At 34.4% G+C, this 16,728-nt stretch overlaps 1 protein-coding gene across 1 annotated transcript; it reads left to right on the top strand.

Annotated features, from left to right (window-relative positions):
• On the top strand, positions 1-16,421 carry LOC144853853 (multifunctional protein CAD-like). Its single transcript, XM_078711702.1, has 38 exons — positions 1-553; positions 786-1,055; positions 1,316-1,374; positions 1,685-1,768; positions 1,986-2,127; positions 2,255-2,426; positions 2,534-2,827; positions 3,215-3,368; positions 3,713-3,844; positions 4,124-4,357; positions 4,631-4,852; positions 5,173-5,361; positions 5,591-5,824; positions 6,145-6,282; positions 6,444-6,688; positions 6,990-7,236; positions 7,385-7,585; positions 7,714-7,836; positions 7,997-8,398; positions 8,539-8,706; positions 8,845-9,027; positions 9,128-9,232; positions 9,605-9,850; positions 10,071-10,319; positions 10,556-10,720; positions 10,921-11,052; positions 11,235-11,436; positions 11,660-11,775; positions 11,920-12,135; positions 12,336-12,537; positions 12,862-13,061; positions 13,486-13,563; positions 13,762-13,903; positions 14,038-14,234; positions 14,723-14,878; positions 15,302-15,403; positions 15,738-15,832; positions 15,965-16,421. Exons 1-38 carry the CDS (start codon positions 466-468, stop codon positions 16,065-16,067), a joined length of 6,687 nt encoding a protein of 2,228 aa, XP_078567828.1. The 5' UTR covers positions 1-465; the 3' UTR covers positions 16,068-16,421.
• Positions 16,422-16,728: the final 307 nt, after the last annotated feature.

Below are 16,728 nucleotides of genomic sequence, written 5' to 3'. Positions count from 1 at the left end.
GAACAGTCGTCAAGTATGACTCACAAATGTTTTATGATCAAGACCGGTCGTAAACGCTACAGTAAAGAGACTACACCCATTATCGTTATCAAAATATCCTACGCACCAATCATAACAGCATGGCCGTCATGCTGCTCTGTCCATCTTTTTAGAACACTGAAGTTGAAATCTGCTGTAGAATTAATCATCTTATATATTTCAAGCTATCCAACCAAGTCTACCATCCTTTAAAAACAACGGAAGTAATACGTCGTACTGCGGACTTGGTTAGTGAAGCCGTTTTAGAGCAAAACAGTTTTCTGGTGGACACCACATGTTATTCTACTCATTTATGAACTTGGATTACAAATAGTGAGGTAATAAGTGGAAAACGCGCGAAATTGAAAAATCAACAAGAAACACGTCGTACACGGCCGCAAAACACACAGGAGACGAAGCCAGATCTGCAGCCTGAAGTAGGTCAGGATGAAAGGTGCTACGCTTTACCTTGAAGATGGGTCATGCTACCCTGGGAAAATGTTTGGTGCAGAAATCAGCAGTCCAGGCGAAGTTGGTAAGTTCTTTGTGCAATAATATTCTTTTAATTCTATATAGGCCTAGCCTAGGCCCTAGGCCTAACTAAGCCCGTAGGCCTAGTAGGCCTAATAGCCTTGTTGGTTCTGAATTTATTAATTATTATTGATTAGGCCTAGGCTAGGCCTAACTGATATCCCCATGGAATTTGCAAATACAGATTTTTAAACTTTACAAAATTAGTGTTAACATTTTACATTTTATGCTTTTAGTGTTTCAAACTGGAATGGTTGGTTATCCAGAATCTTTGACAGATCCTTCTTATAAATCTCAAATTCTTGTGTTGACCTATCCCATGATTGGGAATTATGGGATTCCAGCCAATGACCAGGATGAGCTTGGACTATTAAAGTGGTTTGAGTCCAAGAAAATTCATGTAGCTGGTTTGATTGTTGGAGAAATCTCAGCTGAGTACAGTCATTGGGCTGCTGTTAGGTCGCTCTCTGATTGGTTGAAAGAACACAATATTCCAGCCATACATGGTATGTGTACTTGTCTCGCTGCTACTTAATATTTATAATTATTGAATATTGTAAAAATCTATGTTACTGTATAGTTAAAAAATTAGGTATGCATACATAGTCCTTGTTTTGTTATGCACCGTTTGTCTTATTGATTTCATGTACAAAATGTGACCAGAAAATGAGCACTTCTCATGGCTCATTATCTTGAGATGCACAGTATCATTAATTGTTATGGCACTGAATAAATGTACACAACCTCTACCTTTTCATTTACATAGGAATAGATACAAGAGTTTTGACAAAGAAAATTCGAGAGCATGGAACTATGCTTGGAAAGGTGTGTATCTACATTGTTACATTTACAACCTCTTTCACCCCATTGGGACACAAGGCCACTATTATGGTACTAACAAGGTACTTGTAAGGTTGTAGTCCAACACAGTGACAGGGCTGAAATGGACCAGAACTTGGTGGGCCAGATGTGTACACTGAACTTCTAATGTTAAGTCCTCCATGAAACATCATTAAAACTAATACCTACTAAACCTGCGCTGATATGCATGTGGCTTAACTATACTTCAACTAGGTTCAACATTATATACAAATTAACTTGCATTAACATTTTACCTTTTTTTTAATCTTATTAGATTGTGACTGAGGGTGTTGATGCTGATTCTGTTAAGTTCTATGATCCAAATGTCAATCACTTGGTAGCTCAAGTATCCACAAAAGTAAGATACCCTTTGCCAGGGTTATAGGCAATTTTTGAGTGGAAGACCTGTCTGTAATGGTGGACTTGCAGTAGCTGCTCTATCATATTTAATTTTATAATAATGATAGAAAATAGTTTCTGCTGATATAATTAAAATTTAAACCATGTAATTAGTATATAACAAAATACATTTTTTTAAATAATGTGTCATCTATTAATAACCTTTTTTCCCTTAGCAACCTATGACATTCAACCCTGAGGGTAAATTTAAAATAGTTGCAGTGGATTGTGGAATAAAAAATAACCAGATTCGTTTATTGGCAAAGAAAGGAGCGTGTGTGAAAGTAGTACCCTGGGATCATCCTCTCCAAAATGAAGGCAAGGTTTTACATGAAACAATTTTAATTCAATACATTTTTGTTTGTTTTGAATATATAATACATTATAAATGTTAATAGATGTTTTTTTCTAATTTCTCGATTTTTTGGTTTGTTTTCTGTTTTAGTGTATGATGGTCTGTTCCTTAGCAACGGCCCAGGAGATCCAACACAATGTAACGTAACCATTGACAACCTGAAAGTTATCTTGAACAAATCAAATCCAAAACCAGTCTTTGGAATCTGTTTAGGTCATCAGTTAGTGTCCTTAGCAACTGGAGCAAAATCATACAAAATGAAGTACAGTTATAGTATATTTTTTTTTTTAAACTTGATTAAGCAGTTTTAAAGCAAATGGAATATGAATGTTAAATTTCACTTTATTCAACATTTACTTTATTTGATAGGTATGGAAATCGTGGTCACAACCAACCCTGCACACATAATGGTACAGACCGTTGCTACATCACAACTCAAAATCATGGATTTGCTATAGATGCTCAAAACTTGGCTGATGATTGGTCAATCTTGTTTACCAATGCCAATGATCACACCAATGAGGGGATAGTTCATGATGTTAAACCTTTCTTCAGTGTACAGTTCCATCCTGAACACATGGGAGGCCCGCAAGATCTAGAGTTTTTATTTGATATTTTCTTGGATACCGTTTCTGCATACAAAATGAGTGATGGATCATTAGGGTAAATTCTTTCACAAATTTAATGTATTCATTTGTAGAATTTTGTCAACATTAGTAATCAGAAAAGGTTTGAAATACTATCTTGTTGCTCCAGAATTCTGACATCGTAAACCTAAAATCTTGACTAATCTAAAAACTACTAATTCTCTTTCCCATTGGACATTTTGGTTGGTTGGTATTTCTTATTTCCTCAATTAATGATTAATGAATCAAGCTTTATGATATGATCAGCTTTTGTAGTAGTAAAATCATCCTTTATTTCAAATATAAAAAAAACATAAGAATGTAACAAACATCCCAGGTCACAGCTTGTAGGACCAATCATATTCAGAAAAAAAAAAAGACAACAAATACAAAACACTATAATTAATTACTGGATTCTTTCTAGCATGACTGTAAAAGAACGTATCCAGTCAAAGCTTGAATACAAACAAATATCTACTTCCAAGTTCCAAGCTTCTAAGCCAAATAAAGTACTCATCTTGGGATCTGGTGGATTGTCTATTGGACAGGCTGGTGAATTCGACTATTCCGGATCTCAGGTTTCTAATAACTTTATTATCAAACAAAATCATTAAATTGATAACTCTTATGTACTGTAATTTTTGTTTTGAATTTTAACCATTTTTAATCGTTTTATACATTGGGCTATTAACTGTATTTCAACATTGGCCTATTAACCGTATTTTAACATTGGCCTATAGTGTTTGTTAAATTTGGGTTAGGGTTATGTATTTTTCTTGTAGTTTTATTGTCTTTTATTTTCTTAATTATGCCAAGCAAAATGAATTTCCATTTGAACTAGACAAAAACAATTTCTTAATTTGGATGCGTTTTTTTAACTATTTGAAGTTATCTTGTTATACCACTATTGTCATCTCTACAGGCAATCAAAGCTTTAAAAGAAGAAGGCATTGGTTCAATCCTCATTAATCCAAATATTGCAACTGTCCAGACGTCTAAAGGAATGGCAGACCGAGTTTACTTTCTACCAATCACACCGGAGTATGTCACTCAGGTAAAACATCTGTTTCTAATCATCCGTTACTTTAATTATAAATATCTTTATTTTTTATTTCCTAATTAATTGCTCCCGTCCGTTTTCTTTCCTCGTTGTCTTTGTTGTTTACTGTTTTGTAAATCACAGGTTTGCACGCTGGGATTAAAAAAAAATAAATAAAAAAAATTAAATAACTACCAATGCTCAACAACATTTATGCATATTATTATCTACTCATAAGCAGTTGTTTGTCTAAATACCTTTTCATCCCTTTTTCAAAACACATTTTTATTTAAGGTAATAAAAAGTGAACGCCCTGATGGCATCTTACTGAATTTTGGAGGACAAACTGGTTTGAATTGTGGAGTACAACTTAAGAAATTAGGGGTTCTTGAGAAATACAATGTAGAAGTAATGGGAACACCTGTACAGTCGATAATTGATACTGAGGATAGAGAAGTGTTTGCTGATAAGATGGCTGCCATATCTGAAAAGGTTGCTCCAAGCCAGGCGGCTTATTGTGTTGAACAGGTAAAACACCAAAATCAGTGAACTGTAACATTTCATTAGTGTCTCTAAATTCCAGATTTATCCAGTCTTCTTTTACACTTGTTGAGTGTCGAAGCACATTCACACTTTTAAGATATGTGTGCTTTAACATGACCATGGGCATTACATAGACATAACACATTAATTTAAGCAGTAAAAAGATATTGTGTACAAACCAAATTGATGATATCTGCTGCAATCTTTATTTGGTGTGTATCATGGTATGTTTGTGTAACTGTAACAAATTTAATTTAGGCTGTTTTAGCAGCAGAGAATATTGGATATCCTGTCCTTGTGAGAGCAGCATTTGCACTTGGCGGTTTAGGGTCAGGATTTGCAGATAACAAGGAGCAGTTATTGGAGATTGCAACGGGTGCATTTTCACACACTAGCCAAGTACTTATTGATAAATCACTTAAAGGATGGAAAGAAGTTGAATATGAAGTTGTCAGAGATGCTTATGATAACTGCATTACAGTAAGAATTTTAATATAATTTACTTCTGTAGACATTTTACATATAATATATAATAATAATGCGACATTTATATAGCGCTATTTCATAAAGATCAGAGCGCTTTGAGTGTTTGTTGATTATTAAAGTTATCTAGAGCAGGAAATAAGCTAACCAAAGACAACCCATTAATGACACCATAAAAAAAAAAGGATTTTCAGGTTGGCATAGAAAATCAAACATGCCAAATATTAGTTTTAATGCTTACTTCAAATTCTGGAGTATTTAGCACTATGCTGTAAATGTTAAGTAAACTTATGCTGTATTTCTTCCATGTCTTTTAGGTATGCAACATGGAGAATATAGATCCTTTGGGAATTCACACTGGAGAGTCCATAGTGGTTGCTCCAAGTCAGACGCTCACAAACATTGAGTACAACATGCTTCGTACAACCGCTATTAAAGTCATTAGGCATCTTGGAATTATTGGAGAATGCAACATTCAGTATGCACTTAACCCTTTGTCTCAAGAGGTAAACAGTAAAGCCCATTGGTAGCTAATTTTCAATTATCTACATTCTTTGACAACTTTTCAATTTTAATTGTTTATACAAAGGTAAACTTAATATATGTGGTGTACCGCCACCTTTATATCAACATTTGATTTCGCCATGCAACCTTCAAACAATATAAACATAAACTTAAAAATAATAATTTAATCTACATTATTTAATTGAGTTTGCATTGTCTCGTTTTTTTCAGTTCTTTATAATTGAGGTGAATGCCCGTTTGTCTAGAAGCTCAGCCTTAGCCAGTAAGGCCACAGGCTATCCATTAGCGTATGTTGCTGCTAAACTTTCCCTCGGCATTCCGTTACCACAATTACGTAACACTGTTACCAATGAGACTACAGCATGCTTTGAACCTAGCTTAGATTACTGTGTGGTCAAGATTCCTCGTTGGGACTTAAATAAGTTCAACCGGGTCAGCACAAAGGTCAGTGGTCATTTTAGAACATTCAGTATGTCTTTTATATGTAACCTATAGAACAAGAGAAATGCAAATTATTAGTTCATCATAATTTACATTTTAAAGGATTGATCTACAGAACTGTTTCTTAAATTTAAAGACAATAAATCTAAATGAATCTTACGACATTCAGGTCAAAACAATCAAAGCAGCATTGGGATTATTCATTTCCTCCATTTTGATGTCATAAATGTAGTATCCCATTTGGATCTATAGGTTGGGATATTTATGATTTTACTATGCTATGTTTGAGTAAGTTTGTTTTTATGAACTAATTTATATTATAGATTGGTAGCTCTATGAAGAGTGTTGGTGAGGTAATGGCAGTAGGTCGTAAGTTTGAGGAAGCTTTACAGAAAGCACTACGAATGGTGAATGAAAATGCAAGTGGATTTGACCCTGGTGATGTCAAACCATCAGAGGAGGTAAGTTTTTGTTCCTTTTAGAATTCAAAATAGGAGCTAATATATTGCTGTGTTTTGTAAATATATATTTACCTTTCTTTACACCATTTTGTATACTGTTATAATTTGAAGAAAATAAATGTTATTTTGATTGATTGATATGTGAATTGTGATTCTTTTAGCTACTGAGCATGCCTACGGATAAACGCATCTACATCTTAGCAGCTGCTCTCTATGCTGGCTATTCCATTGATCGTCTGTACACCCTCACCAAAATAGACCCTTGGTTTTTGCACAAAATGAAGAACATTGTTGATTTAAATGGACGTCTTAAGGTATTCCAAGAGAAAGAGCTTCCAAAAGAGCTTCTATTGGAAGCCAAACAACTTGGATTCTGTGACAGGCAAATTGCAAAGGCTATTATGAGGTACTTTACAATTAGATTTAATTTAAATCTGATAATAGAAAAGTGTTATTATGGTACAGTATAGTATTACTAAAATAATACATAAAGCTCTGTCTACACTATGAAACTTTATGTGACAAAAAAATTTGATGTGCCAATATATGGACATGTCATATCACTACCATATTTAGGTACATCACACTTTTTGTCAAACTAGTTTGATAGTGTAGACAGAACTTTAGACCCTGAGGCAATTCTATATAAATGGTGTACACCTTCTATATTGTGATGCGTTGATTTGCTTGAATGTATAACTTTTTAGCACTGAGTTAGCTGTCCGCACAATGCGTCAAACAATGGGAATAAGACCGTATGTGAAACAAATTGACACAGTAGCAGCTGAATGGCCAGCCAGCACCAACTACCTTTATCTGACTTATAACGGTTCAGCACACGATCTTGAATTCCCTGGAGGCTATGTTATGGTGATTGGGTCCGGTGTTTATCGTATTGGAAGTAGCGTTGAATTTGATTGGTGCGCTGTTGGGTGTATTACAGAACTCAGAAAGGTATTATTATTTTAATTTGAAATTATTATTGAATACAACTTATTGTTTTCTAAAGTTCAAATAATTTCATTTTCAAACTGATTCATATTTAATAATATTCATGATGATTTTTTTGTTAATAGTTTTATGAAATGAAATTTTTGTTTAGATGGGATATCAAACTATTATGGTGAACTTTAACCCGGAAACAGTAAGCACAGATTACGACATGTGTGACAGACTTTACTTTGATGAAATCTCATTTGAGATTGTGATGGACATCTATGAAGCGGAAAATCCAGAGGGTGTCATTCTGTCTATGGGAGGCCAACTACCAAACAACATTGCCATGGCACTACATAGACAACAGGTCAGTTGTGATCTATAAATTAATTTTTAAAAAGTTATTTTGATACAACTGAAGGGTTCCTGAATTAAAAGTGAATGGTTTTAAGTATAATTTGGGTATAAATATGATTTAAATTGTTTTTCTTTTAGTGTGTTGTACTTGGAAGTTCTCCAGAATCTGTTGATAATGCCGAAAATAGATTTAAATTTTCTCGTATGTTGGATAATGTTAATATTAGTCAGCCACAGTGGAAAGAACTCACAAATTTAACTGTAAGTTTATTTCAGTCGTTTTTCAATTAACTTATCTCTTCATTGTCATTGTTTGGTTTTCCATATAAAAAAAAGAATGTTTTCATGTGCAACTTCACAGTATAAGAGAATAAAAAAATCAAATGATGCCTTCAAAGATAGTTTGATGTTCTTTTTTCAGGAAGCTAAGGAGTTCTGTGACCGTGTAAGTTACCCATGTTTGATTCGTCCATCATATGTACTTAGTGGAGCTGCAATGGCTGTTGCTCACACTGATTTTGATCTGGAGATGTTTTTAAACAATGCTGTTGCCGTCTCTAAGGAGCACCCGGTAGTTATATCAAAGTTCATTCAAGAGGCCAAAGAAATTGATGTTGACGCTGTTGCCTGTAATGGCAAAGTTGTTGCCGTGGCAATATCTGAGCATGTTGAAAATGCTGGTGTACATTCTGGTGATGCCAGTTTAGTGACACCACCTCAAGATCTTAATCACGAAACCATTGAGAAGATACTTAGTATTGTTAATGCCATTGGTAGAGCCCTAGAAGTTACCGGCCCATATAACTTGCAGCTGATAGCTAAGGTAGTTTTTCTTTCTTTTTTCATTAATCTTAATGTGGGTATTAAAGAAGTTTCACATTTCAAATATTCAATCTAAACAGGTTCATAATGTTTATTTGTTTATAAATAAATAAATAAATAATGTTTCCTTAACATTTTCAGGACAATCAACTGAAGGTCATTGAATGTAACCTACGCGTGTCTCGCTCATTCCCATTTGTTTCCAAAACACTTGGTTATGATTTTATTGCTATAGCAACCAGAGTTATTATGGGAGAAGCTGTTGAGCCAATCAAATGTCTTGCTGGTTGTGGGAAGGTTGGAGTGAAGGTAAGCAGCACTTAACACTTACATTCATCATTAAAATTAGTATAATGAATGTTTTAATTATCTCAACTTTACCAAATTAAAGCCAAATATTAGTAACATTTTTGTGACATAATATTGTTACCCATTTTGTTGTTGCAGGTGCCTCAGTTTTCTTTCTCTCGTCTAGCGGGTGCAGACACTTTACTCGGTGTTGAGATGTCGAGTACCGGTGAAGTTGCAGGATTTGGTGAGACTCGTTATGAAGCTTACCTTAAGGCTATGCTCAGCTCTGGATTCAAAATACCAAAAAAGAACATCTTGCTATCTATAGGAAGTTACAAGGTAACTTTTGTATTATATTATATTACCATTGCATGGACCACACTACTAGAAAATTTGTCCTTTTTTTCTTGTATACTAACTGATTTCTGCTTTCTTTTAGTGGAAGGTTGAGTTATTGAGTGCAGTAAAAACCCTAGAGAGTATGAAGTACAGATTGTATGGCAGTATGGGAACAGCTGACTTTTATGCAGAACATGGTGTTCAGGTAAAAAAAAAATGATATCCACTTTAGTTTGATGGATGTTTTTGAAATTTAGTAGTTTATCCATCCTATAATAGTTTATCCATCCTATAATAGTTTATCCATCCTGTAATAGTTTATCCATCCTGTAATAGTTTATCCATCCTATAATAGTTTATCCATCCTATAATAGTTTATCCATCCTATAATAGTTTATCCATCCTATAATAGTTTATCCATCCTATAATAGTTTATCCATCCTATAATAGTTTATCCATCCTATAATAGTTTATCCATCCTGTAATTGGCGAATTACAGGTGCATATGAAATAAAATGAAACATAAATAAAAATAATGTTATGGTAGAGGTAATTTTAGTTTACCTGTTTATTTTAGGTGACCCCAGTTGATTGGCCGTTTGAAGAGGAAGAGGAACCTGGCAGAAAGCAGGAACCCCAGCGCAATATAGCAAGTTACATTATGGATAAACACTTTGACCTAGTGATCAACCTACCTATGCGTAATGGTGGTTCACGGCGTGCCTCCTCATTCATCACTAAAGGGTATCGTACGAGGCGGATGGCCATCGATAAAGAGATCCCGCTTATTACGGACGTCAAGATTGCAAAGCTGTTTATTGAGGTAAAGAACATTTTCAGTAATATTGTAATGAATTCTTTTCCCTGAATTTTAAACATCAAATGATTATTTATTCAGAAATATAAACTTTCCTATCTTATTATTTTGTGGACATTTAGTGATAACAATTTTGATTTATCAAGTTTTCATGACTTCCATAGTACATACATGTCTTAATAAATTTTGTTTCATTTTATTGTTTATTTTATACATTTTTGTCTAGGCTTTGCGTAGAGTAGGTGGCACTCCAACTGTATCCACTCACATAGATTGCATGGCGTCAAACCGTATAATTAAGTTACCTGGACTTATTGATGTTCATGTTCATCTCCGAGAGCCTGGCTTTACACACAAGGAAGACTTTGCGTCTGGTACAGCAGCTGCTCTAGCTGGCGGTATTACGCTTGTTGGCGTCATGCCTAACACAAGTCCTACGATTACTGATCAAGCTTCATTCCTACTAGCTCAAAAGGTGAGTTATTGGATTTGGGCATGTGTAGTCAATGTTGTGTATATCTTTGGGCATGTGTAGTCAATGTTGTGTATCTCTTTGGACATGTGCAGTCAATGTTGTGTATCTCTTTGGGCATGTGTAGTCACTGTATCTGTAATGATATTGGCTGCATTCATGTTTCATTTGCTATACTTTCTCCTACACATTGTTTTCCATCAATTCAGGAAAGTTATTTATTTATTTTACTATTTCAGCTTGCTCGAATTGGTGCTCGTTGTGATTACGCCCTCTACGCTGGTGCTGGACCAAATAATTGGGATGAACTTCAAAAGTTTGCAATGTCTAGTTGTGCACTCAAAATGTATCTGAATCAGACATTCTCAACTTTGATGTTGTCTGACCTCACTATCTGGAAAAAGGTATGCAAAATAGAGCTATGATAACTTATAAATCATGGCTACTTTATGTTTTTAAAGCCAGCTTAAATGACAAATAAAACTTATTGTAGTGATGTCATTAGTTTAAGTATGGGCTGGAGGTATATGTATGTATTAGTATCACAAAATGGAACAACATTTTATATCAATGAGACTAATTTTTAAGTCGATTTCTTTATCAGCATTTTGAGAATTGGCCACGGAACATGCCAATTTGTGCACACGCCGAAGGGAAGACCACCGCTGCTATCTTATTCATGGCCAAGATGTTTGATCGATCCATTCACATTTGCCATGTTGCTAGAAAAGAAGAGGTTAGTGAAATAATTTGTTTGTTAATTAGTCTGTTGTGCTCATTTCAAGATGGCTGCTTTCAGGCCTGCTGTATAATTACAAATTGTAAAATTTGCCTAGTCTCTAAAACTCTCACATTTAACTCATTGGTTTTTAAATATCGTACCTACATGCACCAAACACTAAACAATGATAATTTCAGATTGAGATGGTCAGGTTGGCAAAAGAATCTGGCATGCAAGTGACTTGTGAGGTCGCCCCTCATCACCTGTTCCTAACGAATGAAGACCTGGATGTCATAGGTCATGGTAGAGGTGAAGTTCGACCAGTGTTGTGTTCTGTAGAAGATCAACAAACATTGTGGGATAACTTGAAGATTATTGATTGCTTTGCTACTGATCATGGTGAGTGGCTTCCAAATTAATTTATGGGCCAATTCTTTTTTAAGTGTTGAGGGCCTCATGCATTGTCAGCCTCGGCTGTTTTGAGTCACCCTCATTTATCAAAGTTTAATAAAAAAATAAATAAATTTTTACAACAATCCTCCCTATACATTTTTGCAGTTAACTGAAAAATAAAGTTAAAATAATTTAAATCAACATGGAATTATTGTGATTTAATCGGCAGCTCCCCATACAGTTGAAGAAAAGGACTCAAGCAAACCACCACCAGGATATCCTGGACTAGAGACTATGCTTCCACTGCTGCTGACTGCTGTAGATGAGGGCAGGCTAACACTTGAGGTTAGTTTGCTACATTCTCTAATTCCAAATGGAACACAATCTATTGTCTAGGTGTAACAGCAACTAATTTTCTTTTAAATATTCACAAAGTTTATTTTTTAGTTTCTCTTAACATTTCAATGATGCTTTGTTTTATTAATTTAGGATATAATCCAGCGACTGTACACGAATCCTCGTCGTATCTTTGGATTTCCAGAACAGAAAGACACATACATTGAAGTTGACCTAGATCAAGAGTGGACCATTCCAGATCACATGACCTACACAAAAAGCAAATGGACACCTTTTGCTGGACGACGTGTCAAAGGAATGGTTCGCCGTGTCGTGTTGCGCGGTGAAGTAGCTTTTGTCGATGGAAGGGTGAGGATAAATGAATACACATAACATTTTGTAGGCATACTGTAAATGTTTGTACCATTTTAAGATGTCTTATGAATATTATTTTTTATAAATAAATATTTGACATTATTGCTACTATACCACAATTGTAAAAAGGTTTTTAATAGAAAAAAGAATGTAAACAAAATTACTAGATGAATAATGAATTAATTCTCTCGTAGGTGTTGGTTCCAACTGGTTTTGGGAAAGATGTACGAAGTGGGCAAGATGTGTTCCCATCCACACAACCACTTACAGTGCAAGTACCTGGACCATCGCCACTACCTTTGCCAGGATCAGTACCATCATCAGCGCCCTCATCGCCCCGTAAATCTGAAAGATTTACCTTGCCACCAAGAGTGCATAGGGTTTCAGAATCTGGAGGTACTAATTGTAATCATTATTATGAAAATATTAAGGGTCTTTCACACCTGGTTCCAGTTCGGCAAATCAAATAGTCAATGTTTCGTTTTCACACGGATATGCGCATATCGATTGGAACAAGCTGTGTGGAGCATCGTGAAAATGAAAAATTGACGTTAGATTTGATTTGCCGGTGTCAAACTGCAACCATAACATGTGTAAAAAACTCAAGACTTAACTCAGGACACTGGAAAGCAAGAAGATTGATCTTCTTTGATATGTAGCAGACTTTAGTTGTATTTAAACATTTTATATTGGTAATTAATATTAACATTATTTTTTTAGATATGTCTGGATTACTGTCCCCGCCTCCGGGACCAAGCAGTGCCGGGCGTGGCACATTTGTTACCCCAACATCGACTGGCTCTACCCCTCAAGGGGGTGGGCACTATGCTTTAGTACCAGCAATGTTGATGCCAAGTGAACTTAAGAACAGTCTTATTAACAAACATATTCTTAGTGCTGCCCAACTTACTAAGGACCAGGTAGGGTACAATAAGGAGAAATATAAAAACAAATAACGAGCATAAGATATGATATGTAAATACATTTAATTAAAAAGTTAATACTGATAATTTGGTAAGAAATCTATTTTAAAACAATCTGATGAGCTTAATTTATCATTTCCATATACAGTATTTGCAAATTATTTTTAAAAGTGTCACCAAAAGAATGACCATTTTTAAATTGACCAATAGGTAACTGATAATTGCCAGTCACTTTTAAATTTACCAATGAGTGACTGACTGATATTTGCCAGTCCCTTTTGAATTGTCCAATGGGTGACTAATAATTGACAGTCACTTGGTAATCATTTTGTATGGTAAAACCAATTAATTTCCACAATAATGGAATGGAACTATTTTAATGTATTACTGTGTTTGTTAAAATAAATGTAATTTTTTACAGCTTCATCACATATTTAATGTTGCCCACAACATGAGGTTGATGGTACAAAGAGATAGACCACTAGACTACATCTTGAAGGTAAGATATTTAATATGGTTGGAAATACTGTATATCATGTACATGCTATTATAGAACGCATTTATATAACACATATAAATTCTTGTTATTTTATTGGACAATTGTTGGTCACATGGCGTGCAATAGTATAAACTATTTAATGATCATTAAATAGTACTTTTTTGTGTACATTCATTATTTGTATATTATGGTTTTCAGGGTAAAGTGATGGCATGCATGTTCTATGAAGTGAGTACCCGTACGTCTTGTTCGTTCCAAGCTGCAATGCAGCGACTTGGTGGTAATGCTATCAACCTTAATGAAAGTTCATCTTCACATAAGAAAGGTGAATCACTGGCAGGTTAGTTCATTTTACTTTTGTTATTTTTATAAAACTTTCCAACTTTTTTTAAAAAACTGATTGATTTGTAATAAATCTGTAGTATACATGAATATTTTAATTTTCAAATAATATATGAATACATTTTATTATAGATACCACCCAGGTAATGGGTGGCTACTGTGATGTGATAGTTATACGACACCCAGAACCAAACGCTGTCAAGATCGCAGCTCAAAATTGTCGGAAACCGGTAATCAATGCTGGCGATGGGGTTGGAGAACACCCTACACAGGCACTACTAGATGTATTTATCATCAGGGAGGAGATTGGTACAGTAAATGGATTGACTGTAAGTGATTATTGTAGGTGTGGAATAGTGTCAAAATCTATTCAATTACTAATTAGAAGTCAACCTTCTAAATTAAAATTTGCGGATATTTTTCTAGACGTGTTCTATTGTGGAACTCTCTCCCTGTTGATGTGCTTTTACAGTCTATCTGTTAAAAGCTAACTTTACATTTCTGAACAAGAAACAATTGTATTTAAAGTCATTTTAGATACACACAAATATGCAATTTAAAAATATGCATTTAACTTACCTTACCTCTTCAGGCCGATTGTCCCTCCCATAAGGCTACAAGATGCTCTTGCCAGTCAATTCTGTTTCTAGCTTTAACTTTAGCTTCATTCCATGATCTCCAGCCTAATCTATCTTTTTTCTTCTTCTCCACTGTGCGCCTCCAGGTTGTTTTGGGTTGACCCACCCGACGTTTCCCTGCTTCATTCAGAATTTTTTTATTTTCTTCTTATGCTACGTTTTATTTGATTGTCCACTAGATTACTATGGTAGGAGATCTGAAACATGGACGCACTGTACATTCACTTGCTCGGTTACTGACACTTTACCGCGTTAAGTTACGTTATGTTTCCCCAAAGAACTTAAAGATGCCCGAAAAAGTTGTGGAGTATGTACAAGACAAGGGAATAAATCAGGTAAATTATATTGTACATTTTTGAAAATGAAATACAGATAGATACAGATATTAATAATTTCAGGTAGCATTGAACACTTTTAGTGCAACTTTATTTTTAAAAAGGATAACTTTAAAAATGTTTATGAAAAGCCTGTTTAAAATGGAAAGATAAACAAAAATATAGAAAACAGAAAATATTATACCAATTTCACAGAATTAAAAATCAATCATGAAATTAGACAAAACAAAATAGTACAGACAATTATGTATGATATTTTGACCCATCAATCAACATATATTAATTTCTATCAATGGTAAACAATACAGTACAATAAAAAATGGTAATATTATAATAAAACAACCATTAATACAGGATCGTGTAGTAGAGCCTCTTGACAGCTCATTTTGTTGCAATACTATTCCATTGATATTGATATTTCAGGAAGAGTTCAGTTCCCTAGAAGCTGCGTTGCCAGATACAGACGTTCTTTACTTGACTCGCATTCAAAGAGAGAGGTTTGCGTCTGTAGAAGAATATGAAAAGGTAAACTTTTTGTTCCTCTTGTATGGAAGCCATATCATGTTAGGCTCCTCCTCTTTATTGTCAAGTGAAATAAAATAAATGTTTTGTAGATAGTTACCTTATTGTAAATGTGTGTGTAGTAATGTAAATTACTTTGTTAGTTGTCTTAAGTGGTTGAACTTTCTTAAATATATATAACAATAAATAACAATCTGAATTATAGATTTAAATGCAATACAGTACTTTTGAATATAGATTTTATTTTTAAATTTCTAAATACTTTTTTTATGCTGTAAATTCTGTTCATAATGTTTTGCTTGGAATGAATAGAGTTTGATTTGTTTATTCTTTGCAGTCTGTAGGTCAGTTTGTGTTGACCCCTAATATAATGACCCGAGCAAAAGAAAAGATGGTGGTACTCCATCCTTTACCAAGACTTAATGAAATTAGGTAAGATTGTCATTCTATTGCACGTTGATTATAAGTTTTGTCCAGTAGTTAATAATGTTTATGAGGGCAGCAAACTCTGTTTCTGTGATTTGTATTTCTATTTAAATTATAAATTATTTGTTTTTTTTACAGCCCTGCTGTTGACCGTGACCCAAGAGCTGCTTATTTCCGCCAAGCTGAGTGTGGAATGTATGTCAGAATGGCTCTCTTGGCACTGGTCCTGGGAAAGTGCTAGCCAGAAATCTTTATGTATATACACTGGGCAATTATGGAATGGCATTATGGGCACTGGCCAATTGCTTGCCATTGACCTTTTTCAAATTATCTAGGCCTAAGAACAAATTTTGAGTACAGACCAAATAACATAATATTTTGAGTGTCTTAAAAATAATACATTTCTAAACATTATCAGCTTAAAATTGCTTAAGAAAATTAATGAAAGTAAATATGGAATTCGAATGAAATGCCGCACAACAGTAGTTAATAAGAATTACACTGTCGAATGTATTTATCATTTTTTCGTAACAAAACAAGTTATATATTTACGCACATTGAAATATGAGAAAATAAAAGATAATATTAGCTTGTACAGTGTTGTTTTCATTTAAAATAATTTTTAAAATGGGGTGATGATAAAAAAATGATCAATCATTGTTGGTCATTCTTTCAATGCTACAGTCTGTTTTAATAAATAGGCCCCAGGCCCCCATGGAATTATTTTAAATATATATTGCCAAAATCCGATTATCGCCCTCTGATGTTTTGATTGACGTTACCACCACACCCTTTGCCGGATGATGCTGCCGCGCCTGATGATGAGGGGAAAGAAGAAAAAGGCGCGAACGCCAACACGTTACCAAAATAGAGGGGGCGTGCTTGATCTATTGACTTTTGAT

The sequence above is a fragment of the Antedon bifida genome, chromosome 10 (genome assembly GCF_963402885.1).
Source record: "Antedon bifida chromosome 10, ecAntBifi1.1, whole genome shotgun sequence".
NCBI classification, from domain to species: Eukaryota; Metazoa; Echinodermata; class Crinoidea; order Comatulida; family Antedonidae; genus Antedon; species Antedon bifida.
Note: the sequence above shows the minus strand (reverse complement) of the source record. Positions and strands in the feature narration are given on the sequence as shown.